Below are 27,034 nucleotides of genomic sequence, written 5' to 3' on the forward strand. Positions count from 1 at the left end.
AAGGAGTTATATCATTTACTCTCTAGATATTTTCTTTTTAGTCCTTAATAATAAGTGACAGACCACTAATCTAATTACTCAAAAGGGCAGCTACATATCCTTTTACATTTCAAGACAAAAAGTAATGTGAAGCGCTCGACACTGTAGTTGTAGCTGCAGTTTGCAGTACGTATATATAGTTACAACATTACACATACACCATATATCCTCCATAAAAATATTAAATTTAAATCTTAAACCAATAAATTTCATAAAACATACCTTTTTTTTTATATATAGCATTTCATTGCATTAGATCAGCCAAAAGGCAGAGTAAATACAAAGAAAGAACCCAAAGACTTACAAGAAGGCAAAAACCTACAGAAGTGGAGCATCAAAGCCCACAGAAATTCCAAGATCTCATCACAGTGGTGTTGAGCAGACATTATAACCACCAAACGGAGCCGGTGAGGCGCCGAAGGACTTAGCGAACTTGTTACATTAGGGTCCACGATTCTACCAACAACCCTAAATCGAGGCCGATAGTAGCTCATAGTGGCAGATCGAGCAGTAGTAACCGGTGAAAACATGACCGGTACCGGCGAAAATAGTGCCAATCAAACACTTTGAGATGAGTGTCTGAGAAAACTTGAGAGTATCAAAGCACCAAACAAGCCAAAATAAGTGAAAATAAAGGAGAAAAACAAAGCTACAAGATGCAGTAGGAAAGACTTCCAAAATGGAAGTATGGAAAAACTCTCATTATTGAGGGAGGAGAGTATCCCTGAGTTGGGGGGAGAAGGGGAAGGGAAGGGAAAGAAAGGAAGGGAAGGGGAGGGGAGGGAAGGCCAGCTCCCCTCACCCTCCCTGGAGTGTGCGACTGTGGGAGGGCTTGAGGAGAGAGAAGAGAGAAAACAGAGGTGGTGTCTAGGATTTAGCCTTTTTGTTGAAAACATACCTAAACATACTATAAAAGTTCTAATTAATAAACCCCACAAATATTAAGATTCAGTTTTTTGAAAAAATAATAACCGACCGGCAACTGCATCTACAGCTGCACCTACAGCTACAATTGTGCTGCAGATGCTGTTGTGGATTTGGATTTGCTTAGAATTTGAGGTGAATGTCTTTACGAATATGTTGAACCACTATTTTGGAACACGTGAACCTTGTGTTTTTAATGTTTTGGAATAATTGCATGGATTTTATGAAATCGGGTAGTTTAAATGTATCTACATGTGTGACACAAACATAATTTCTAAATATATGGTTGTGAAATGTGGGCACGTGAGAATCGCTATCCCCACAATTATAGTGTGAAGTGTTGGCTATGCCCCACTGATATTGCACTCAGCCAATGGAATATGGTAATGGATGGCCAGGAGAGATTCGTATTTGTTGTGCTATTGAGTTGGGGTGTGATCAATTGTAACAGATTTGGTTCTTCATAAAATACTAATTCCTCACCAACATAACATTTGAACATCCATCAAAAGGTTCTGAATTTAAAACATGGACTCTTTATTGCATAAAATTTGTTTTCTCACATTCCATAAGATGGATAGCACTACATGGGAGGATACAACTCCTAAACATCACTCTAATTTTGACATCTATATATGAACCAAAGAATCAAATTTGGTGCACACCAAGTGAAAACTATACACAGAGAGAGAGAGAGAGAGAGAGAGAGAGAGAGAGAGAGAGAGAGAGAGAGAGAGAGAGAGAGAGAGAGAGAGAGAGAGAGAGAGAGTCTAAAGACCCCTAGAACTAGGAACATGAATCCACTGCAATTGGAGTTCCACTTCCCCACACTCCACATTTCTAAGTCTGAGGACCATGGTTTGGACAATTTTGCCCTTGGACCAGATGATGCAGCTTTCTTCAGCAAGGCAATTTTGGGTACTTGGCTCTACCTTTGAAACTATGGTTCCATCTGGGAGGCCTTGAGAATTAGAGTGCATCTTCAAGGCTTTAATAAATGGACCAATCTCAATCTCAGCATCCCCCATTTTGTCATCATGACTAAATGTATCCTTGTCATACACACAAACCATGATTGGAACATTTGGGTCTGCAACAGAAAGAGTCAATTTTTCATCCCACTCAGGATTCACATTCCTCTTCACCACACGAGTCTTCAGCTTCTGCATCACAAATTAAATAGGTAGCTTTAATAAACAACCATTAATAGCCTCAAATTTTTCTATGATAAAGCAACGATTACTTGAAGCCAAAGCAAAGGATCAAACAAGAAACTTCCAGATAGCTTAACTGAAAACCAAATACTAATTTTTAATTAAACAAAAATAAAACTAAAGACTAGTCCAAAATTCCAAATACTAGACCAATTCAAACACCATCAGTAATCAAACGAATTATGTTTTCTACAAGCTAAATCTGAGGAAAAACCCAGAAACCCAGAAGTCCAAATGGATGAGGAAATTGAACAAAACAAAAGCAGAAATTAGAACACCATAAAGAGATGGAGGAGGCAATTGAATTACCTGGTTACCCATTTTGACAATAACATAAGGGTCACTGCTTCTCACGTCTCTAATAGCAAGGTTCACTCCTCTTTGGATGTGAATTCTCAGAAGACCCATCAAGTTCTCCATTAGATTTAAATCACAAGATTGATTAACAACAACTTCAAGGTTTTTGACAAATTAGTAGGACCTGTTTGAGGAGTAGGAGCTGGCTGAGAGAGAAAGATTTGTATGGTATTGTGAACTGTGAAGTGGTTGAATAAATGGAGCTGTTGATACAAGAGCACAACCTTTCATGCCTTTTATACCCAAACATGTGTTTTGACTTTTGACATTGCAAAGTTCACGCGCTCTTCTAGACTCTTTCAAAGTTTCACTCGTTTTATTTATTTGTTTTGTTCTTTTGGTTGTTATACCTTTTTATATAGAGAGTGTGCAATGTTTGACTTGGGGTTGAATGTCTCCATCGGGAATCGTGAAATGGGTGGGTTTAGTTTTTGTGTGGCATGCGTTTTGTTTGTTTTTAATAATAGACCGTGATTAAATGATTAATTGTGTGGTCGATTATAACAGCAGGACTTGTCTGACTCGCCTGGAGTAGGAATGTAGGATTAACATGTTTACAAGAAGTTGGAAAGCTTGATTAGGTGTCTCTGAGTCATCATATACAGTATTACAGTTGGTCATTTCAGTAAAGCACGGGAGGATAATGAGGCATACACTAAACTTCTAAAGTGCCAAAGAATTGAGAAATTATACTGTATAATTAATAAGGACAATGTTTGAGTCACCCAGGGGTACCTGCAGGTTACTCCATTTCCAAAAATACTTGTTCGGTAATGCAGGTTCAGAATCAGAACCGTTTATTTTTTAGATTATATATCAAAAATTATCTCTGTAAAAAATTAACTTAATCGAAAATCGTTTTGTTATATAACTGTTATCGAATAAATAGAATAAATGGATGGTTTGGTCAATAAACTACTATTTAAATACAAACTGTCCATTTATTTTATCTATTCGATAACAGTTATATAACCAAACGATTTCCGATTTTATTGATTTTTTGCAAAAATAATCTTAATTAATATGTGATTTAAAAAATGAACGATTCTAATCCTGAACTTACACTGCCGAACAAGCATTTCTAGAGGGTGGGGTGTATATGGAGGTCACCCTTGGGGGTGACTCAAGTATTGTCCTAATTATAATATCATTATATAGTATAATTAATTCATTTGTTATAATATGAGTGCGTGTACTTTAAATTCAATAACTTAGGTTCCAAAGTTATTTGAGTCCAAAGTTTTTGTTCTAGGTTCAATATATAGAATTAATTCAAGTCTCAAGATCTCATATTTCTTTTCTTAGGTGGGTTAGATGAAATTTCATTGTAATGAAATTTTGAAATGACAATTATTTAGTAGAACTTGAATGAATTTTTTTTATTTTTTATCTAAAAGAAAATTCAAACTTTAGACCTATCTAACATTATAAAGAGAAATATAATAAGACCGATAAGTATCGGTTAAAAGTGAGATTGGAAACTCTAAAATATCCTTTTATCCGATGCATATTGCTTTTGGTTTAAATGCTTTCCTTTATTCGTTCTTATACAGAAAAGAGAGCGAAGAATATTTCATTTTGTCTTCTTTATATATATGCTTCATTTAATTCCTCGCTTTTTAATATTACAAAACTTTGACTTGCATGCATAAAGTCTTAAAAATGAGACATATGGGCCCCAGACAATGAACAATATAATAAATGCAAGCACCTATCTTTCTTTTGAAAAAACTATCGATGTTGCCATGTAGGTTGGTTTCTTCGAACGTTGTTTATAATGTCATACATTCTAGAATTGTGGGAAAATTGAGCCCCAAACATAATATTAATTCCTATTGGCTTCCAGGTAGTTTAATTAATATTGGCTAATAAAATGTCTTCGAGCGAAAACAAATTAGAAAGGCATACTCGACACTTTGTTTTTTTCATTTTAAGTATCTAAACTTTGACGTTTGTCTCAATGTGGTACATGAATTTTTATTTGTCCTAATTATGTACCTAAATTTTTATTTTGTGTCCAATAGGTACCAAAGTACCTAAACTTTAACGTTTGTCTCAATATGGTACATGAATTTTTATTTGTTTACCTAAATTTTTATTTTGTGTCAATAGGTACCAAAGTGAATTTCTGTTAAAACTGTTAACAGAAGTTAGGGGCAATATGATCACTTCAAATAAAAACTAATAAATCTTTTAAAATAATATAAAATATAAAACAAATAAATAATTGAATTGACAAAAAAAAAAAAAAAAAAAAAAGCCTAGCAACCCCTTTGTCCCCAAACCCTTCTCCCTCCCCTCCCCCGCATCGATAACCCAACCCACCCACCTCCCTCCCCATCTCCGACCTTAATTGATCTTGTTGTCCTCGACAACGACGATGATTAAGAACTCGACGAACTCGTCCTCTGTCACGCTACAAAAGCCATTGGATCGACAACCGGTGGACGAATAGGTCCTCTGCCCCAAAATCGGGGTGATGAAGCCGATTTCCTTTTGGTGGTTCATATGTATATTATCCAACTTGATTACAGGTGTTAATAACCCAGAAATGAAGGGATTTATTCAAAATATTTGCTATAAATATACCAAAGCCTCTTCTTTTCTTTCAAAAGTTGTAACCAAACTTCTGTGAAAAGATCATATAGAGAAACCAAAGATATTACTTTGGTATTATACACTCCGAAAGTGCAATGGCTATACATTTCTTCCAACAATCAATTAGCAGTGAAATAACACATGAAGATCACTTCCACTGAGGCCATTTGATTGTTTCTGCACATCCTTTTTTAATATTTGATGGATTGGACGACAAGATCAAGGCCGTGCGGTGGTGGGTGGGTTGGGTTGCCGATGCGAGGAAGGGGGAGGGAGGAGGGTGAAGACCTGAAGGGGCTGCTGGGCTTCTTGTTTTGTTTTCCTGTTTTTTTTTTTCAATTCAATTATTTATTTGTTTTCTATTTTATATTATTTTTAAAGGTTTATTAAAAAAATTTTGAAGTTACCATATTGTCCCTAACTTCTGTTAACAATTTTAACAGAAATTCACTTGGGTACCTATTAGATACAAAATAAAAGTTTGGGTACTCAATTGAGACAAATAAAAGTTTAAATACCACATTGAGACAATGGTCAAAATTTAGGTACTAAAAATGAAAAAAAACCCTTTTTTTTTTTTTTTTGTTCAAGAATATTTGACCACTTTGTAAGAATTGAATGGACTTCATTATTGTTATACTGGGAATGAATTACTCATTATTGTTTAAGCTACAAGTAATAGGGTTTGTTAATCGATTTAGTTTGTTTCAGTCAGGTAGTTAACTTATTGTTATGGTGAAAAATGCTTCCAGCCACGTGTTAAGCTAGGATTAACTTTTCTACAACATATGGTTCTCTAGACACGGGTATGTAACGAAATAAAAAGTAACAAGGCGTTCCACCAAGTGATGTCGCACTTGGAACGAATGCAAATTATATCTTAAAATGACATAAGATCAAGCAATGCGATTATTGAAAGGAAAATATAAAGAAAAATTAACGTCTAGCCCAAACGATCATGTTATGTTCTTTTTATTGCTTGGGCATTCCAGGACTTTAGGGTGCTTTTAAAAGTATTTAAAGAAATGTCTGCGAGTGTTGGATACTTAAAGAATGTCCATCATTTTCGCACAATTGAACGTGAAATCAATTCAGTTTAAATGAGACTAAATGAAACTAAGAAAACAAATCTGAAAGAAATTGGCAAGATTCTAGATCTAATTAATTGGATATAGATTTCCCCGTGAATTTAACTAAATTTAAACAATTCATGAATGAAAGTAAAAATGCTAACATTAAGAAGTACAATAAATGCAAGTGATTCAATTCCTCTTTCTTCTTTAATTGATGCTCAAATCTCATGAGAGACGTAAATTCAATGAAAGGAATTAAAGTCAATTCGGGAAATAAAGACTAATAACAACATAATTCAGGCCGACTTAATGCATAAGTTCAAATCAAAATAAAGAACGAGGATCACAATTCTCATAACTGATTGAAAATTGAATGCAATACGTAATCAAACAATTCTATGAGCAAACAAAATGTAATAAATGGTCAAGCCATGTCAAGATTGTGCAAGTTGCAGAGAATTTTCTGGGTGTAAATTGGTCAGGTCTTTTCTTTTGCCGTCACTTGTCTATTTATACCTTGGATGGGCTCTGAAACCCTCAACAAACTGCATCTGGATTGTTCCACGTGTAGGGTACTTAACAAATTTGAATATTTGTACTTATCCTTCTATACCAGCTGCCATCCAGTATTTGTCATCCTTCCATAACACGTGTCTTCATGTGATTGGCCCTTGTAACTTTCTCGACTTGGTGTAGCCGAGAGAATGACCCTTCGCACAGCCTATTTTACTTGCCAATGACTTGGGCCTTAAGGAGTTGGGCCATAGAACTGGGCTTTTAGGTTCAATCAATTTACTTATCAAAATCTTGGTACAAACATTGCCCCCTAAGTGTGAGTATCTTTCGGCTTGCAGCACTACAAGAAAATTGACTTTTTATGACATCTGATTCATGGCGTTTTATAAATAAACGTCATGAAAAGTAACCATTTATGACATTTTTAAAAACTGCGTCATGGAATATAATATATACCTAATTAATAATGGCATCTAAAGAAAAATGTCATTAAATCTTGATACAATGACATTCATATGTGTGCTATAAAAATGAAAAAAAAAGGATGACGTTTTTTCTATGTCATGGATATTTTATTGAAACCATGACGTTTGAGAAATGTCATAAAATTAATGGCGATTGAAAAATGTCATTGTAGTAATAAGAATGACGTGTTTTAAATGTCATAAATATTATATTTTAGGACATAACTTAAAACTCCAAGAATGTTTTGTAAAATGAAAATATTTTTAGCTAAAAGTTTGCCTCCAACGGGCGGGATTGATTCCCGCTTGGCTGAAAAGCCTGAAATTGGTGTGCATCTATTCTAAATCTCACACTTTGTTTTTTTTTTTTGTACTTTATCAGTACACCCTCCTGGCTCCCTCTCAAACTCTCTCGTTCCCTCCCTGCCTCGATCGACCTCGCACACGCCGTCGCCCCTCTCACCTTGCCGTCGCCTTCGCCGTCGCCGTCGCCCTCTTTTCTTTCTCGGTCTAAATCGTCCTCACCATCGAATCCCAAAAACTGCCTCTCACCTCGCCCTTTTTTCTTTCTCAGGCTCGATCATCCTCGATCACCATCCTCTGCTCTCTTGTCTTGACCTCTCCAAAACCCAAAATTGAAAATTGACTTAGCCTCTCTGCCTCCCGATTTCCCTCTCCTCCCTGGAAATCTCTCGCTATTTCTTTTCAGTTTAGTTCTGATCTAAGGAAAAAATGTTGGAGAGAGGGCTATTGATAAAAAGGATGAAGGGGAAGTTGAAGATCCAGAAGGAAGGTTTGGGTTAGGGTTACATGCAAAGGAATCGAAGGCTTCAATTTCTGTCTCAAGGTATGTTTACATTCATGCATTTGGAATTGTAAAAATGGTTGGCTTTTCAGTTCGAGAGAGACTATTTTGGACAAGTTCCAGAGGCCCAAAACCAAGAAGCAAATCAATTTGGGTAATGGGGTTTTTGGTTTCTGTTTTGGGTTTTATGAGCTGTATTTTAGCTTTTCTGATAGTGCAATGTGTTTGGTGATTTGAGTATTTAGTTTCTGTTTTGTGTTTTATGAGCTGTATTTGAGCTTGTCTGATGGTGTATTGTGTTTGGTGATTTGGGTCTTTGGTTTTTGTTGTAATTGATATAGGTCTGAGCTTATTGAGTTTTAGAGTGTTATAATTTGGGTGGTTTGGTTTTATTTTATTGTTGTGGGTATTTTGGATTTCGGTTTTACTAGTTTGGTGAGTAATCTGGGTAGGGTCTTCTCTTTTTGGGTTCTATTTGGTGCATTTGCTTTGTTGGGTTTTATTGTTCTGTTTTGTGATCAAAGTGGTTGAGGCAAAAGTTTGCGCTTTTGCAAAGTTTATAGTTTTCATAACCCTATTACTAAACAAAATAAGCACTGTAATTTATGATAATTCATTTTACCCGTTCTTATTTTTCTCTTCTATCAATTTAGTGTGTACTGTGGTTGATTTCTTGTAGGGAGAGATGGTTTAACTCACAATATGCTGAATGATATTCATAATCATTGGAAACATGAGGAAGCAGTGAGGATAAAATGTCTAGGAGTTCCCACTGTTGACATAAACAATGTTTGCACCCAGCTTGAGGTATCTTATCTTGTAATCATCAGTCTGCATCGTGATTCTTGACTTTGATGGAATAATCTTTTGTTTTCATTTTTCTCTCTTCTCCTTGAGTCTTTTGCACCATGGTATGTTGTAACCTCATATAGGTCCTTTTTGGTGTTTACGAATTATCAACTATGTTATGTATTTCTTATAAAAAAAACTACATATACATTTTACACAGGTTGCTTCTTATAGTGGGGCGTCAAAAAATAGTCTGAGGGATGGAGTGTCAGATTTACAACATTCTATATAGCTTTGAGAGATAGAGACTCCATGGGCTGAGAAGACCCAAAGATTTAGAACAACTCTGTGTTGGCCTCTCAAATTTATGGAAAGGTCAGATCTTTAGAAATGCTCAGAAGTTGGTCTTTATAATTTACGTGAGGTGAGATCTTTAAATTATGTTTGGATTCTTATGAATTTGATACTTTACCTTATATCCAATAAGGAGAGAACTTCTTTACAGGTTTATGCCTGTAAAGAAAGTCTTGTATTTGCTGTTGTTTACTCATAGTTTGTGTTGCTTGTTACTTCGTGGTACTTAATAGACCGTGAAATATGTTTTCTTTCTTTGTATTATGTAGGGATCATAATCGTCCCAGTGTTTTGTTGATCATTATTGATGTCAGGTTCAAGGAAGATAAATGTGATTTAGAAGCAGCTTTTCATCTTGCTCGCTTTTGGTCATTGGTATTCTCTTTTTCCTTAATTGAGTTTGTGTGTTAACTTTATGTTACTATTGCAAGAAAATAATAGGAAACAAAGGTTCTCTCATTTATTTCAATTCTTCAATTTCTTGTTATTGTTGTACAAATCAATTTTAAGCTGTGTGAAAAGTTTCCATTTGTAGTACCAAAAATATTGTAAGCACATCTTTGTAGCCCTCTTATTTTTCTTTGCTTTGATGGTTTGATGACTGCATTCCTCACTGCTTTTATTTTTAAGGGGATTTGTTCGTTTGTGCTCTCTTTTGGTTTTGTAGTTGGCTCTCTTGCCTTGTTCCTGGGTATTTGTACAGCTTGTTTAGTTTTGTTTGAATAAATTTATTTTTTCTTGTGGAGTTGGACTGGGGATGCAGTAATGTTTTCTAGTGTGTACTTATTTTATTATGCCACTCTTTTATGGACTAAATGAATCATAGGGTTAAATTATACGTCTAAATTAGCCTCAATGGGGAATTCCAAGCGTCACATGACAAATTGACCACTAAACTAGCAGAGGTATTTCAATAGAGATTGTAAGAATAGACGCTTATAGAGGTATTTTAATTGATTGTAATGGCTTTGTGATTATTGAATCCATTGTTTAAGCCTTCTAACAGGAAGATATGAACAATACTTTTGGAGACTGTAAGAATAGAAACTATTTCAATAGAGAAAAACATAAACATCTCTTTTTTCATTTTTTTTTTATCAAGAAAGCAACTGAGCCCTGTGTTAATAAACATCTCTTTGTTTGCAGTTTTTTGGTTTCTCTTTTTTATCAGTAGGAGTTATTAAATGCATTTATTACCAGTTTAATCTAAAGACTTGGTTTATTATATATTTTTAGTTATGGTTGGGGTTAATTATATATCTTTTTCTATTATTTTTTTTGTTTACACGTACTATATTGCTCTTACTGGTGCTTCCTTTTTTTGGTCTGACTCTTACTGGTGCTGCCTAAACCATTATTATATAAGGGTAAGAGTAATGTTGGAACTGCATTGATCATACTTTCTAGGAGGTTCAAGGGGAAGAGGATTGTATTTTAGAAGTATCATCCATCTTGCATGCTTTTAATTCACTGGAAATATTTTTTCCTTAATTGAGTCTTCAATTGTACACACACACACACACACACATATATGTAGATGTATATGTTTTTTTCTCAAAGAAGCAACACTCTAATATTGGCCATTCTGTAACTACTAGTGAAACAAAAGAGAAAGCTATCTTCTGGTGAACAGAATGCACTTGGTGCGAGTGGGCAAGTTGCTGGTCATTGGTATACAGGCGCTGGTTGAAGGAAGGTATGTTCAAACATTGCATATTGCTGAGTTTATAGATCTTATGTTAATAGCATTTAACAAATCAATTTTTTTTAATCCATTGTTAGTACATGTAGACAGTAAAAGAAGTTAGTTGATTGTAGATTGTTAATAACTTATGCCATTGTATTTACCATCTCAAAAGTAACAATGTCAATTAGTTCCTACATTGTGTCATTGCTGCTTTAAGAAGAGGAGTGTATACATGATATTGCTGGATGCTTGTAATCATGTTGTCCATATTGTTTGAATCGTTTCATGCATTGCACATCAAACCTTAATCTGATGTAGGTAACAGAAATTTGAGATAGGGTGATACTTTATTTTAGTTGAAAGTGTCAGTGTGTTAATCTGGGTTTCACATCTTAATGCGTTCTCATATACGTTACTTGGCTGGTCATTTTAGTTATAAATCTTTTGTTATTTCTTTGACATTATGGCTGCAAGGTTTGTTTATATGACTAACATCGTTTTCTTTTTGAAATAGATTTGTAGCGAACAGATAATGCTTGTATCTGCAGTGGCTGTTCAAGCAGTCTTGCAAATCTTTCAATTTGTATCTGCAGTGGTTGTTCAAGCAGACTTTTAATGTGTTCTTATGTTCTATTTTTTCTATCATGCAGAAACTCAATTCCTAGTCTCATACTAGACATTTTCGAGAAAAGAGATGGTGTCAAAAGCTTAACTCAATTGCTTTTGAAGCATATAGGATTCCACCAACATCTTTTGTACTTAATTAATATTTACTATTGTAGTTTGCTATATCTAGTACTCTTGTAGCTTGTCTGGATCTCTAATTATTAATTGTTATGTAAGGTATGTAAAGATATTTGTAAAGGTGGTTGCTAGAAGTAATGAAAGAGAATGCTATGAAATTTATGGCTTTGGAATTTTTATGGAATGCAATGGGATGATGAATTTGATGAAAATATTATTTTTAAGGATGAGTTGTTTTTGCAGGGAAGAAACTACTTTCAATATTGAGACTAGTTGATTATTATTATTTAAAAAAAAAAAAAACTCATATTATTCAATGGCGTTTAAAAAATGTCATAACAAAAGTTTTAATGGCATCAAAGGAAATGTCAAAAATTCAATGGCAGTTCAAACGTGTCATGGAAAGCCTTTAGATGACGTTAAGAAAATGTCATCTAATTTCACACCCTTTCAATGACAATCTAAACATGTTGTCTAAAGGTTTTAGATGACAAGCCTTAAACGCCATAAACTTAATAGTATTCAATGGCGTTTGATACATGCCATATAAACACTATAGATGACATGTATTGAAAGTCATCTAAAGTTAACATTTTTCAATGACATTCCAGTAACGTCATAGAAATACTTTACATGACACGAATCAAACGCCATAAAAAGTGTGGAAGGATGACAAATTTTCAACGTCATGGAAATTGTTTAAGATGGCGTTTTTTGGGTGTTGTGGTAGGGCTACCCTTTCCATGGCACCGGTATCTAGGACGTGGTTTGCGGCGCCTGAAAAACGCCATGAAAACCCTTCCATGACGTTTTTCAAACGTCATGGAAAGGGTTTTTTGTTGTAGTGTTGGTCTAGCCGAAAGGACGAAGACTTTTGATGCAATTCTGACTAAGCGAACAAAAATACTGCATTGAACGAAGTATCCGTTGAGATTTCTTTGCCATCTATTTACCTTTGGCGAAAGATTCGTGGAGGAAAAGAACATTGGCTTAGTAGCATTAAATATTTTCAATAATTCATGCATGCCTTATGCCACGTGGCCCAACCCGCTTGGCCTCGTGCCTTTTCGCTTTATAGAGGCGGCGTCATCCCTTTTTTTTTCTGAAACCCTAGGCAGCTGTCTTTTCACACGTGACTTATCATTTAAAACTTGTCACCATTTCTACATAAATTCATCATATATTATTCTTAAACAGCTTTCAACCTTTGCAACTTCTGAATAAAATAGCCGTTTAAAAATCCCAAGCTTCGTACATTCTCAAGATCTTTTGCTAAAACTATAAATCAAACACTTATTCATTTTTTTCACTCACATTTTTAACCCTGATCTTTCTGAATTCTTCCATCTTTCCTTTGAGTTTATTTTCTTGAAATTTCTTTAAACCCCTACCTCTGTTCTTCATTCTTCTTCAAAATGGTTCATCAAAGGAAAGCAGAAACTTCTGGACAAATGGGTAGGGAAGCAGAGGCCTTCAACGATGCAATCGTTCCTATTCTTTCACCTCTGATGAGACCTGATGTATTTCATCATTCTTGCCTTAGGCTCGCCACTTAACCAGACCGTGTTGCAGCATTAGGCCCAAGCTTTAAGACTACAATCCCTCCTTATGTTGATGTTATAATGTAAACCTCTTTCGTGGACTATTCGACCTTCTACAAAGGTGGCCACTAGGAAACCTGGATACCTAAAAAACCATAGACTGTTTGGCCGACCTTTACCAACAAATGGGTCGTTTGGTATAAAAGGGTCGAGCAAGAAAATGGAGAAGTTTGGGAAACCCTAGGAATTAGGGATGCAGTTGCTTTATCTATAATTGCCCTTATTTTTGATCGCCCATTGCTAGCCGCTGCCCTTTGCTTCTAGTCATCTGCGATGAATGCAATGTATTTTTCGTATGCCCCACTCTAGCCTACAATTTTGGACATGGCTACAATTTTTGGCTTCAGACCTCTTGGCAACTTCATTTCCCCTTTCTTTGAGCAACGAGTAGAAAGTAACAAAGGCGTTTATGTGAACTGGCGAGGAGATTTCAAGGCTGACTTGCACAGTCCCTCTACTCGAACTTGCTCGAGTTATGATTCTTTCTTCAAACTCTATAGCCGTTCAAAGGGTCACGTCTCAGACGAGGAACATTATGCTTTCCTCGCATATTAGCTTAGCAAGTATGTATTCTGCACAAGGAGCAATAAAGTGGTTCAAGAATTCGTCGTCCTCGTTGATGCTTTGGCTTCTGGGCGACCTCTCGCATTAGGGCCATTTGTGCTCGCACATCTCTATAGATGCTTGCGAGACATCATAGTTGGCAGAATGGACGTCAATGTTGGGGGGCCACTGTGGATGTTTCAAGTATGGCTGCAGGATTACTTCCCAGTCCTTCGCTCGAAATCAGCGGTTGTGCCTCCTACGGACGAAGTCCTTGCCGAATTCATACTTTCCTTACCACTCATAGACCATACAGCTGGGTCTTGTTTCAGATTCTTCCACTCCTTATCGGAAATTCGCACTGAGACTTTTCTGACCAGCGTGGTTCGCCGTCACCCCCACTGTCTTTCGGTAAGTATTGACGAGGCCCTTCCTGAAGATCCTGAAGAATTGCAGGAAATCAGCCATATTTGGGTAAGCATTTTGATTAGCACAGGGATCTGCCCTGGGGAAGCCCCACACTCTCGACCAACAAGCTTCAGTTTGGTAAAGCTGGGGCCAAAGTGTATCAGCCAAACCTCTTCGCTCGCCAATTTGGGTTTCCATAAACATTCCCTTTTTTCTATTTTCCTTAAATTAATTGCTTATCTTCCTGGCGAATAGACTGCACAGATGGGCAAGCCTTTCCCAGAGCTCCCACTTTCTACGATGAACTGGAACAAGTCACAACCACTAAGTTGCACAATTTGCTCAGACTTGACCTTCCAAGGCGAGTTAACAGTGACATCTTAACAAGTTTCAAGTCTTGGTGGGCAACCTGGTACCCAAAATATGTTACTGATGATGTGAAGACTACCTAAATTATTGCTTTCGAGAATCTCCCCTTCGCTAGGGCTCGAGACAGGAGACCCAAGAACTACACCGCCTCAGTCTTCTCATAGCAAAGACATCCCTGCGAAGGAGTCGGCGATACCATCACCGCCGAAAACTTCTGCTTCTCCCCTTCGCCAAGAACAAAGTATGGGCAAGGCAATTAATGAGGTATAGATTTCTCACTTATCCTTTATTTATTCTGCTTAGCTTTACCTTGACCATTTGTTTGTTTGATTTCTTAGCCAAGTGTTGTGGAGGAACAAGTGGTCATTAAAGATAACCCAATTTTGCCAGATCCAACAATAGTAAAAAACCATTGATTTTTTCAACATTCAACCCCTTCGCACGTACTCCTCCAAGACCAAGCTGATCATTTCAACTCCCCTTCCCATAGCTGTAAGTTGTACTAGCTTTTCTACTTCATCTACTTATTGCTTTTGTTCTGTTCTTCAATTTTTCTTACTCTAGCAGGAACAAGACAATCAAAATCTCGGCGAAGAGAATTTAAATAGAACTTCTGACTTCATTGCTCTCACCGAGAAAGAAAGTCCTGCATACCATGGCCTAGCTTCTTGCTCGACTTAATGCAGGGGATGATCTCTGATACCATAAACAGATTAAGAAAGTGATGAATATTTTATCGATAATCTTTTTGTACAATGACTAACTTTATATATACAAGATAGGAGTACGTCTTGGTGAGGAAAAGACTAATCTACAGCTAATAGACAACTACATCTAAGGAACAATTCTAGGATTATAGTAATTACAATAAATCATGATTAATGGAGAAAACTCATAGGAGAAGATCAAGGCTTTAACGATGCATCAGTATTATTAGAGGAGTTGACATTAGCTGCATTATTAGAGGATTTGACTGCCTTTATATTTAATAGATTTTCCCAAGGGTTTTTATAGTGCCTAATTTTAAACCCCCTAATCACCTAAAAAATTTGCCTAAACCCCCACCAATCTTGAAACTCTTTCAAAACCCCCTATAACTTATAATCCTAAATTACCCTTCTGATGCGCACTGACGCGCGTTGACGCATGCTGACGCACGTTGACATCACTGTAACTGAATTTTGGTGAAACTATTATTTTTTTTTTTTTTCTGGAATTGAAGTTTTTGCTAAAACTCAATATTTCACTAAAACTAAAATCAAACACTGAAATTGAATTTCATTACACTAAAACTGAATTTCAAGAATTCAGTTACACTGAAACTAAATTTTAAGAATTCAACTACACTGAAGCTGAATTTCAGAAATTCAGTTACACTGAATTGAAGAATTTAGTTATGAATTCACTTACTGAAACTGAATTAAGTGATGAAACAATTACACCTTGACTAAAATGCAATTACACCTTCACTAAAACAATTACACTTCACTAAAACAGTTACACCTTTACTTGACAAAAAATAACAATTATATCAATTCAGTGTTTCACTATAGACTAAATTCAGTTTCAGTCTGAATTCAATTTCAGTGACTTCAGTTTCATTGCATTCATTAAATTCAAATTCAGTTCATTGAGTGCACTGAAACTGAATTCACTGAAATTGAATATAGTGAAACTGAAACCCTAGACAACATCGTCCGATCACCTCACGCGCGACGAGTACACGACAGTCGCCACTGCCTCGATCTGTTTCTACCTGCAAATTTGATTCATCATATTTCAAAACCATAATTTCATTTAAAATTCATTTAAAACTCATGTTTCACGAACTGAAACTGTTTAATCAATAAATGTAGGCTTAAAGTTCCTTATCCAAGAAACTGAATTTTCACGCACTAAAAAAATGAATAAAATAAGGTTTTAATCGCCACCACTCGCGGTGGAGCAGCCGCAGTGGTCGTGAGGTTTGATTTGGGTTTTCTTGTTTCTTCAACAATTGGACCAATACAAATACATATAAGTGAAGAGCACAACAAGGTGAAGAAGATAGGTACCTGACTCGTCGGAAATGGCTGCCGGAAAAGGCAGATCGCCGGCGGAGAAGCCGCGGCCTTTGTGGCTGATCGGATGGAGAATCCGAGCACACCATCGTGCTCAGGACGTCGAGAGGAAGAAGGCTTGGGTGGTTTGGCATTCCAACTCCGCCGAAAAAGGCAGATCGCCGGCGGAAAAGCCGAATTTTCAGGAAGTGAAACTGAATTTTCAAGAACTGAAACTGAATTTACACAGTTGCACTAATTAAGCTAGAAACTGAAACTGAATTTACTGAATTCAGTTGCACTTTTCAATCGCCGAGGTACATGTTTAAGACCAGACAGTTCAACAAATCAAACAGGGTTCACAAAATTGTTCGTTCAACGGCCGAGTCAGGCAGTGACCACCACTCACGGTGGCTACCCAGCCCCAATCAACACACATAAAATCACAGAACTCACCCAAAAATATTCTCGGACCTCAAATTGAGCTTTTAGGATTCGGAGGAGGCTGAACAGTAAAAAAAACACCCAACCCGCCGCCACAAGTGGCGGATCTAGCGGTGGCATCAGCAGCCCAACCTGAAAACCAAGATTTGAGTTAAAACAACCCAACTAATAGCAAGAGCAGGTCGAGGGGACAAAGATTGATACATGGATCGACGGAAAACACCATCGAAATTGGCCCGAGAACCGCCGAAGAAGCCAACAATGCGAACCATCATCATGGGCTCGACATGACGCGAGAACTCAGATGGATCGATGATCGGAGCACACCATCGTGACGAGCTCGACGAGAGGAAGAATTCTGAGTCGAAGTTGGGCAGCGAAGTCGCCGGAAAAGGCGAGAGCCGTTGGCGTTGACCCACTGTGTGCGGGCTAGGTTTTATGTTCGGGGTACCGTGTTTTTGGGTGAAACGAATACCAAGGGAAGAGAAAGGAGAGAGGCGAGTTCAACAGGCCAAAAACCACCTTCATCCGCCGCCGGACGTGCTGCCAAGCGCCGGTGACAGAGGCGGCAAATGTGAGTTCTCACTAGCAGGGGAGAGACGCAAGAAGAGAGAGTGAAAATGAGAAATGAAATTTCAAAACTGATTTTCAATAGCCAAGGGTTATAATCGGAATTTTCAAAATAGAGGGGGTTAAATCTAGCTGGGTATAGGTTGACTAGGGGGTTTTGAGAGAGGTTAAGTTTATAACAGGGGGTTTTGGGAGCGAGAGGTTGATTTAGTGTAGGGGTTATGAGAGAACCTAGTTCTAAACAGGGGGTTAGTAATAGTTTACATGGGTTTTTATAAGTGAGGGTTTCTCAAGGAGAGATTTTCTAAAGGAGAAGTTTTCTCAAGGGTGAGATCAAGAAAGAAAGCAAGAATTACTTCAACTTCACTGCAAGAAATAAGGTATTTAGTGACAAATCTTTAGGCAAAAAATTTAAATTTGACCCTTGAAGGCATCTAAGATGACAAATTTACCCCTTTTGTCGCTGCATGTAACGCCCCTAGTCGATGTCTTTAGCGCCTATTGGCTGGTGATCTTAGGCGACTAAGTGGTCTTGGGTGACAAATTATTTGTCACCTTAGGTTAGGTTGCGCGACAAAATCTACCTTTGTCGCCACATGAAAATAAAGTTTAAATTAGTGCCAAAATGACTAAGGCGGGAGTGATTCCTGCCCAATGAAACTTTGTATCGACAAATGACTTGTTCGTCTCACAAAATTTTGTGTTTTGTATATATTTTGATTTTAAATGATGTAGTTTTGGGATGCTATAACCTGTAGGGACAAAGTTTTTTGTCTCATGGGTTTAATACAAAGACAAGACCCAAAAAAAAAAATACCCAAACAGAAAATCCCAAACCCTTTAGGGAGAGAGATTAAAATTAAGGGGTTAGCCAAAGGGTTTGAGAGAGATTAAGATCTATAGGGAGAGAGATCGAGTTTGTGTGATCATTGTAATTTTCTCTCAAAATGAAATCTTTCTGGTGCTTGCCGTGGACGTAGGCAAATTGCTGAACCACGTTAAATCTTGTGTGTTTGTTTTCTTTTTCTTATTTGCATTATTTATTTTTCTTTGCAAAGTTTTATCATAGTCCATCAATAACAAGATCCATAGGGGGATATATTGAATCACATTTAGTGGTTTAATCACAACAAATTAGTATTTGAGCCAGGTTCCAGGTTCAAGGTTCTGGGTAGGGTTTGCGATGACGGATAATAAGGATTATAGTGTGAAGTGTCAATTGATTAAGTCGTTCAGCGGGAAATTAAGATAACTTTACACTTTGGCAGAGGAAGATGATGAATGTCAAATCCAACAAGATCGATTTGGACGATGCTTTGGAAGGTTTCTTGAACAAGCCAAAGAACATGACTCTAGATGATTGGAAGAAAATAGACAAGAAGATGCAAAGTTTCATTGGGTTGCATCTAACAGACAGTTTGATGTTAATGTCAAGGAAATTAGTCCAAAAGAAACATATATAGGATAAGTTAGAAAAGTTATATATGGGAATTAAAGTCTTTGTCCAATAAACTTTCCTTGAATGATAAGCTCTTCAACCTTCGGATTGAAAAATGTGCGGATCTCATGGAGCACTTGAATGTGTCCAATAGGTGCGTTGCAGATTTGCTACAGGTGGATGTGAAGTATGAGAATGATCGAAAACAAGTTTCTGCTTTTGTTGATCGAGGTTTTCTCCATTGTCATTAAAGCACTTCAGGATCCGGACCACACTCATGTTCGGTAAGGATACATTAGTATTTGATTATGTTGTCACACATGTTACATCTCATGTAAGGATGAATCAGACTATTAGTGAAAATTCTCCAGATGTAGGATTCTATATACGTTAAGGCTTCGTTTGTTACACTGGACTGTGTTGGACTGGACTATTCTTAGGGATTATGCTGGACTGTGTTGGACTAGAATAAGCTGGATTAAATGTTATCCTATGTTTGATGCTGTGTCGGATTATGAAGCTGGATAAGCTAAATAGCACGTACTGTCTTATGTTTGGTGCATGACTGGATGGTCGGATTAAGCTATAATTATTTTAATTTTTAAATTAATAAAAACAATTTAACTATCTATTTTTTTTAATATAATTTCAAGACTTAAAATAATTAACTTTATGTATTTGTTTGTTAAATAAATAATCTTATTTAATTACAATCCACTTTTTAATATAGTTTGAAGGGTTAATATTTAATCCTCAAATTTTTCATAATTTTAATATCCAAAATAATTTATTAATTTGTTTTTTATTTTAAAAAATGCTATCAAATGACATTATTCATCTAACTTCTTTTTTTTGCTAAATCAAATACTTTTTTTCTTTTTCCAAAGCCATTGACCAGCAAAAGCATCCATTAGTGGTGAGACCTGTAAAATCCAAACATTTTATAAGGTAGATAGATCCCAGCAATCACACAAGGCAAACATAAGAAAAGTTACAGCAATCACACAAGGCAAACAGATAGATCCCAACACCAAACCCAATGAACGCGTTTGTTTCCTTTTTCTTATTGTTTTCCATTTGAGTTTTGGCTCCTGTATTCATCTCCCCCGTTTACCTGCTTCAATCAGAATGTTAGGAAGCTCGACTGATATCCAAGAAAAAATCCAATGAAGAAAAAATCCATAAAAAATAATAATAGATCAATACAAACAAAAAAAACCCAGAAACCCAAAAGATCAATTCTAAATCAAGCTTGTCCAGAGAGAACAAGAGAGAGAGAGAGAGAGAGAGAGAGAGAGAGAGAGAGAGAGAGAGAGCTTACCCACAAACTGAAGATGAAGGATGGAAGCGCGAGCTACCTCCAGGTTTGTGTTATTTTGCGAGGCGTAATCCAGTTCTTAAATAGCGAGGTGTCTTCAAGCCTCGCTATTTACCAACGCTTAGTCCGCTGTTTTAGAAAAAGCGGTGGTAGATAGTCCCACTTAAAATAATACTGGGCCTTACCAAACATGAGTTTATTGGGTTATTTAACACAATCCGGCCTAGTCCAACAAAACAAACGTAGCCTAAGGGTTCTAATGAGGGGGGTCGAATACTAGGGAAATTTCAAGAATTATCAATAGTAAAGTGTACGTGGTATTTTCATAAGAACATTGCAATTTTGTTTTTTGGAAACACAAATTAATTGAGATTTTTTTAATCAACAACTCTCATCTATTAGATTTGAACTCAATCAAGACATATTCTCACGAAGGAAAGACTGAGCGTTATTCACTAAACCAAATGGTTGTGTACTGATTTATTAAAATATGATTTATATCTATTACTTAACTAGATTGTTGTACATTAAATTTTTTTTTCTTGAAAATACCAATTAAGTACAACAATCGTAAATAGTATCATTTTGACATTAACCCACAATATGGAACTAGAAGCATAATTGTCAGAACTTTTGCTTTGATATATTAACACATAGAAAAATACAAATAAAATATCTAGAGGGATAAAACGTTTGGAAAACTTTCTACTTTTTTTTTTTTTTTTTTTTTCTGCTTTTGAAATTTCCTTTGCTCTAAAGCTCTAGTGATTTCTTCTCCTTTTGCTATTTTTGTCTTGAAAAAATCTTGTTCTGCTTTTGCTATTCCTTTTACTTTGAAGCCGCGAGAGATTTCTTCTACCTTTTCTATTTAGCATCTGGGCTCGGAGGGGATTTCTTCTACCTTTGCTACCTTTTTCACTTACTTTTGTTCCAGAAATGGAAGTGTAGCAAGTAAAAAGAAACGTTTCCAAATCTCATTTCATAGTACAAAGCTCCTTCTTCGCCAAAAAGCCAAAACACACATTCTCTGGTTTTACATCTCCCGTTCTCTTAATCTTCTCCTTATGATGATGGAGAGTCCACCGGACACCATGGTTGAAGAGAGAAAAGGACATGATTTCACCAAGTGGTGGAGACCCATTTTTCAAAAAGGCCTGTTTTATCAAAATTATTATTAATTGAAGGTCTTTTCTTTTTTAACGCAATGAGAGGTCCATTTAGAATCACTATAAATAAATTATAAAAAAAATACAATAAAATGTATTAATCATACCATAATCTGGTAAATCATTGATTCGATTAAAGCTTTCTTAAGATCATTTCCAAAAACTCTACTAAGATTTCTGCAATAAAGAAAAAAAAAAAAAAAGATATGTTAGCCCAGTAAAGGATTAAAAAAATTTCTACACACAGGACTCCCTAACAAGTGTTTTTTTTAACGTAAATTCCCGATAGGTTGTCTATTTGAACCCCTAAATTTACTCCATTAATCCTCTATTTGTTTATACATTTTTATTATTAACCTAATTTTACCAATTGACAGTTAAAAATTAAAAATTAAAAAGAAAGCACTTAAGCAGCTATTGACCATTTCTACAAACTATAAACAACTTTTTAATTTTTGAAAAAATAAAAGATTAAATATTTATTTAGTGATAATAAAGTAATTTCAAACATAGAAAAAAAATAAGAGGGCTGAAGAAATCTAGACATCCATTCCAAAATCAATTGACAATGGGAGGAGTAGCCCAAATCTTTATAAGTCACTATACAAGGTTATACATTTCTAATATGGGATAACACTCCACATTCTCACACTCCCCCGCACGTGTGGCGTCACTGAAGTCAAACACGTGGACAACTCATTTTGGGTGATGTGGAGCACGTGTGACCACTCGGCCTAACACACGTGGGCGAATCTACTTTGATACCATGAAGAAATCTAGGCATTAATCCCAAAACCAATTGGCAATGAGAGAAGTAACCCGAACCCTTATAAGTCACTATGCAAGGTTTTACATTTCCAATGTAGGACAACACTCCACATTCTCACATGGCTAATCAATCAGATTTAGCGGTTCAAATAAAAACCACCTACATCAACTATTAATTTATATTCATGCGTTGAGTAAATTAAGGCGGGGGAAAATATGACTACATTTATAGCATAAGTTAAAGAATTTCTATGTAAATAGAGTATGAGATAGAGAAAATAAATCTATAAAAGCTACTTATATATGCTTTAGAGAAATGATCTATATATCTTACAATGGGAAGATGTCATGGGTATGAAATAAAGTCACAACACCCGAACCAAATCTAATGGTTGTCTCAAAATCTCTCAATTTCAAAGGACTCATTGTTATTGTAAGAGTAATTTCTAATGCTTGACCACACATAGAATTCCAATTCATTTATAGGGAATTATAGCGAGAATTTTAGTAACATTATGGAAATGTAATATTAATAATCGTATCCACTATTGAGATATTTTCAAATCAACATTTATATACTTGATAAAATTAGTTGGATACGATTCATCATGTTGACTTATTCATGTTGACTTAATTCCTTGGAAAAAAACTTGAACCCTTCATTTAATATATATGATCCTAGAGTACTCCTTTTTTCTTTTGGAAAATTATAAAACAAGAGAGATTAAAAGCAAATTGGGGAGAAGGGGATGTGTTGATCGATTTGGATGTTTTTCTACTTGAGGACAAGACAAAGGCACGTGGAGAGAGTGATCACCCTCTCCTTTCATGGAAACTTCTTTAATATATTTTGACCGTTAATTAAGATTTTGAAATTCAAAATGAATTCTAAAAATAAGACTCTGGAGAGAGTGATCCTTTATATTATTTGAGTTTGAACTTAACGTAGAATAGATATAGAATTTATAATGGGGACTTTAACATATAGAGGCTTGGAATGATTGTCTACTTTGCTTATCTTCGGAGTCACCCCTATATTTAGAAAGGAATAAGATGTCTTTCAATTTCCCTCAGGTATATTGTTTTTAGTTGTAGAGGCCAAGATGACCCCTTTTAATTTTTGTTCTTTCCCTTGTCCAATGCCATACATGTACTCACTCTCCTTTCATTTATTTCTGTCTCTCTCACTACTCTAAAACACCACACCCTCCAACACTACTCTCACACACCCAACTTGCGCTCTATCTTTTCCAATGGGGTAATGGAAACACAGGAAATTACAAGAGGATAATTAGCATTGAAAGTTTGAAAGAGAAATGAAGTACACATGAATAAAGGAGCTAGTGAAGTCTGAAAGAGAAATAGAATACATGTACATGAAGGAGAGAGAGGGGTATAGATATATTCAGACACGTGCATGCGTTTATGATACACAGGAAGTTACACAGTAATTTACTTGTTCAAAAGAAGAGGACAATTGACACTCAAAATTTGAAAGAGAAAAATGAAATATATACACATGAATGAAGGAGTGCTGAGTCTGTAAGAGAAATGAAATACATGTGAATGAAGGAGAGAGAGAGGGTATAATACAAATCAATTTACCCAAATAAAAGAAAAAAGAAATAACAAACCAATAAAAAAACAGAAAATCACATAATACCCAATAAAGGAATTTCATTTTGATTTAGTTTTCCAACATACCCCTCTAGCTCTTTTGGCGTGGGAGGGGGGGTTTGGGCAACTTGTCCCCATCTTGTCTGCCATCTCTATATATACTCATTACTCACACGAGCTAAAGCACATCTCATTTTTCCATAACCTTATCTCTCTCTTTACACCATCCTATGTTTTCCAACACCAAGTACCACCACCATCCTTAGATACAAGTACTACTACAACTCACAATAATTAAACACATCTCTCTCTTTCTCCATTAATTCACGTACACACACAACCTTCACTATGTCATCACTCTCTGATGCCTTCAAATCCCACCCTCTCAATCACAACCCCCACAAAAGGTACCCAGACCTCAACTCACTACATGAGCTACCTGACTCCTATGCATGGACCCAAAACCATGACTATTACCCATCTCCAGATTACTCCTCATTTATCACCACATCATCACCTTCAGAGTCTGTGCCAATCATCGATCTAAATGACCCAAATGCCCTCAAGCTCATAGGCCATGCATGCCAGACCTGGGGTGTGTTCCAAGTCACCAACCATGGCATCCCGGAGAGGATTCTGAGTGACATTGAGTCAGCGGGTCGGGCCCTTTTCTCTCTCCCCGCCCAGCAGAAGCTCCGGGTAGCCCGGTCCCCGGATGGTGTTTCGGGTTATGGCACTCACCGGATATCTTCCTTTTTCGAAAAGCTCTTGTGGTCTGAGGGATTCACCATTGTTGGTTCTCCACTCGAATACTTTCGCCAACTTTGGCCCCAAGATTACACCAAATACTGGTATATACTCATCACACTCACTCACACAGGCTAGCTCGTTAATAATAAGGCTATTTTACATTTTACCACGTGAACTTTGGGCTCAATCTCACTTTATCACTTAAAAAAAATTTTATGTCAATTTACCACATGAATTAAAAATTTATTACAATGTATCACTTTTTGCTAATTTTGTCTACAACTTTTGTTAAAAATAAGAGTGTTTTAGTCTTTTTTAAGTTCCTATTGTTAGAAAAAAATGGTTTTTTACACTTTATCTACTTTGACACAATAAAAAACTAACTTAGAAATACCAAAATATTCTTACTTTTAACAAAAGTTTAAACAAAATGAACCAGATGTGGTACATTACAACAAATTTTTAATTCATGTAGTAAATTGACACAATTTTTTTTTAGATAGTAAAGTGAGATTGAGCTCAAAATTTAGGCAGGTAATAAAGCCTAATAATAATGATTATTTTTTAAACCAAAAATATACCTTTAAAAATTCACGAGCCAAAAACATATTTGATTTAAAAAAAGGAAAAATATAACCCTCAAAAAACGAAACCAAACTCCAGCCAAAAACGAAAAGAAGACAACGTCCCAGACTGGAAGATCAAATTGGCCCAATCGCCTGTTTTATTAGCTAAAACTATTTGTACCACATTTTTTGAGTCAGATTTTAGCACCAAAACTTTTATGTCAGATTAGTATCATATATTTTGTGTGAGATTAGTACGACATGTTAAATAATTTCTGTATCACAAATATATTCACCCATTATATACAGGTACAAGTCATCTGTATAAATGAGTTAAAAATATAGTATTATTGTGGTACAATATGAAAAATATGTAGCACGTCTAACACTACCTAATATAAGGTTATAAGAACAATTATATCAATATAGGATATATGTCATGAATGTTTACCATGCATCATGCAACTAGCAAAGGTTACAATGAAAGCTATAGACCCACAGGTCGAGAAGATTAATTTGGTGTCACAAATATCCAAAAGATTAAATCTAGCTACTTGTTACTACTGTTTACTTTGTTAAAATATCCATCATAATAGCATGTTTGTTAAGTATTAAACAATATTCTTGTTTATCCTTTTTAGTTTTTGGTTTTTTTTTTCAGTCATATTGTCAAAGAATACGAGGAGGAGATGAAAAAGCTTGCGGCGAGGCTGATGTGGCTAGTACTTGGCTCATTGGGCATATCCAAGGAAGATGTCAAATGGGCTGGCCCAAAAGGCGAATTTGAAGCTGCATCTTATGCCATTCAATTGAATTCCTACCCGATTTGTCCGGATCCAAATCAGGCAATGGGCTTGGCCGAACATACCGACTCTACACTCCTCTCAATCGTCCATCAAAGCAACACGAGTGGCATGCAAGTCCTCCGAGAGGGCACCGGGTGGGTCACGGTTCCCCCGGTCCCGGGTGCTTTGGTCGTTAACATTGGCGACCTCATTCACATCTTATCAAACGGGTTGTACTTGAATGTCTTCCACCGGGCCGTGGTGAACCAGACCCAATACCGTTTGTCAATTGCATACCTATATGGTCCACCAGACGGTGTCCAAATCTCACCCCAGTCCAAATTAGTAGGCCCAAATAACCCTCCCCTCTACCCGCCGGTCACATGGAATGAGTACCTTGGCATCAAGGCAAAGATTAACAACGAGGCGCTTCCAACACTTCTCCTTCGGTCCATGTAAATTAAATAATCATTAAGAAAATAAATTTCTGTTATGAAAAAATGTGTAATTTTCAATTATTTAATTTTCTGCAAAATTAAATAAATTCATGTCATGCCATTTTAACCTTGAGAGAAAATTATAATGAACACACAATCTCTCTCTCTCTCTCTCTCTCTCTCTCTCTCTCTCTCTCTCTCTCTCTCTCTCTCTCTCTCTCTCTCACACACACACACACACACACACACACCCTTTGGCTAACCCCTTGAAGTAATTCTTGCTTTCTCTCTTAATCTCACCCTTCAGAAAAATTCTCCTTTAGAAAATCTCTCCTTGAAAAACTCTCACTTATAAAATCCTTGTGAAAATCTATTAAATGCCTTAAGGACCTATTTATAACTTATAGGGCTTAGGTTACAATCCTAAACAAAGTAAGAGACTAAAGAATATATAACTTGCCTAAAAGACAATTTGGATATAAAATCCTAATCTTGGTAGACGTAGGAGTCCTAATTCCCTTAAAATTGATCTTGGATGAGATTTAGTACGGTAGGATCGATCCTACCTGCGTATGCTTGTTGTAGGATCTATCCTACAGAAACGTGGTTTTCTTTAGATTTGTGTAGGGTCAATCCTACCCTTTGTCGGGT

General features: G+C 36.2%; 2 protein-coding genes and 1 pseudogene across 2 annotated transcripts; 2 read left to right on the top strand and 1 right to left on the bottom strand.

Annotated features, from left to right (window-relative positions):
* Positions 1–1,483: 1,483 nt before the first annotated feature.
* On the bottom strand, positions 1,484–2,727 carry LOC147286389 (protein C2-DOMAIN ABA-RELATED 1-like). The gene is made up of 2 exons (XM_086239506.1): positions 2,487–2,727; positions 1,484–2,126 (listed from the first exon to the last, which is right to left on the bottom strand). The coding sequence occupies exons 1-2, from the start codon at positions 2,595–2,597 to the stop codon at positions 1,734–1,736; spliced, it is 504 nt and encodes a 167-aa protein (XP_086095632.1). The 5' UTR covers positions 2,598–2,727; the 3' UTR covers positions 1,484–1,733.
* Positions 2,728–12,979: 10,252 nt separating this feature from the next.
* On the top strand, positions 12,980–14,568 carry LOC147286390 (uncharacterized; annotated as a pseudogene).
* A 9,625-nt stretch (positions 14,569–24,193) lies between these two features.
* Positions 24,194–26,405, top strand: LOC147286391 (gibberellin 3-beta-dioxygenase 1-like). The gene is made up of 2 exons (XM_086240753.1): positions 24,194–24,696; positions 25,823–26,405. Exons 1-2 carry the CDS (start codon positions 24,194–24,196, stop codon positions 26,403–26,405), a joined length of 1,086 nt encoding a protein of 361 aa, XP_086096879.1.
* Positions 26,406–27,034: the final 629 nt, after the last annotated feature.

This window comes from Dryas octopetala, chromosome 4 (assembly GCF_963921425.1).
Source record: "Dryas octopetala chromosome 4, drDryOcto1.1, whole genome shotgun sequence".
Lineage (NCBI taxonomy): Eukaryota > Viridiplantae > Streptophyta > Magnoliopsida > Rosales > Rosaceae > Dryas > Dryas octopetala.

Bases quoted from the DNA above. Each gene is read 5' to 3' on its own strand.
- LOC147286389 (XM_086239506.1), bottom strand. From the start codon at position 2,597: ATGGAGAACTTGATGGGTCTTCTGAGAATTCACATCCAAAGAGGAGTG. The intron at 2,127-2,486 runs GTAATTCAATTG...TTTGTGATGCAG, and splicing joins TTGTCAAAATGGGTAACCAG to AAGCTGAAGACTCGTGTGGT.
- LOC147286391 (XM_086240753.1), top strand. From the start codon at position 24,194: ATGTCATCACTCTCTGATGCCTTCAAATCCCACCCTCTCAATCACAAC. The intron at 24,697-25,822 runs GTATATACTCAT...TTTTTTTTTCAG, and splicing joins CAAGATTACACCAAATACTG to TCATATTGTCAAAGAATACG.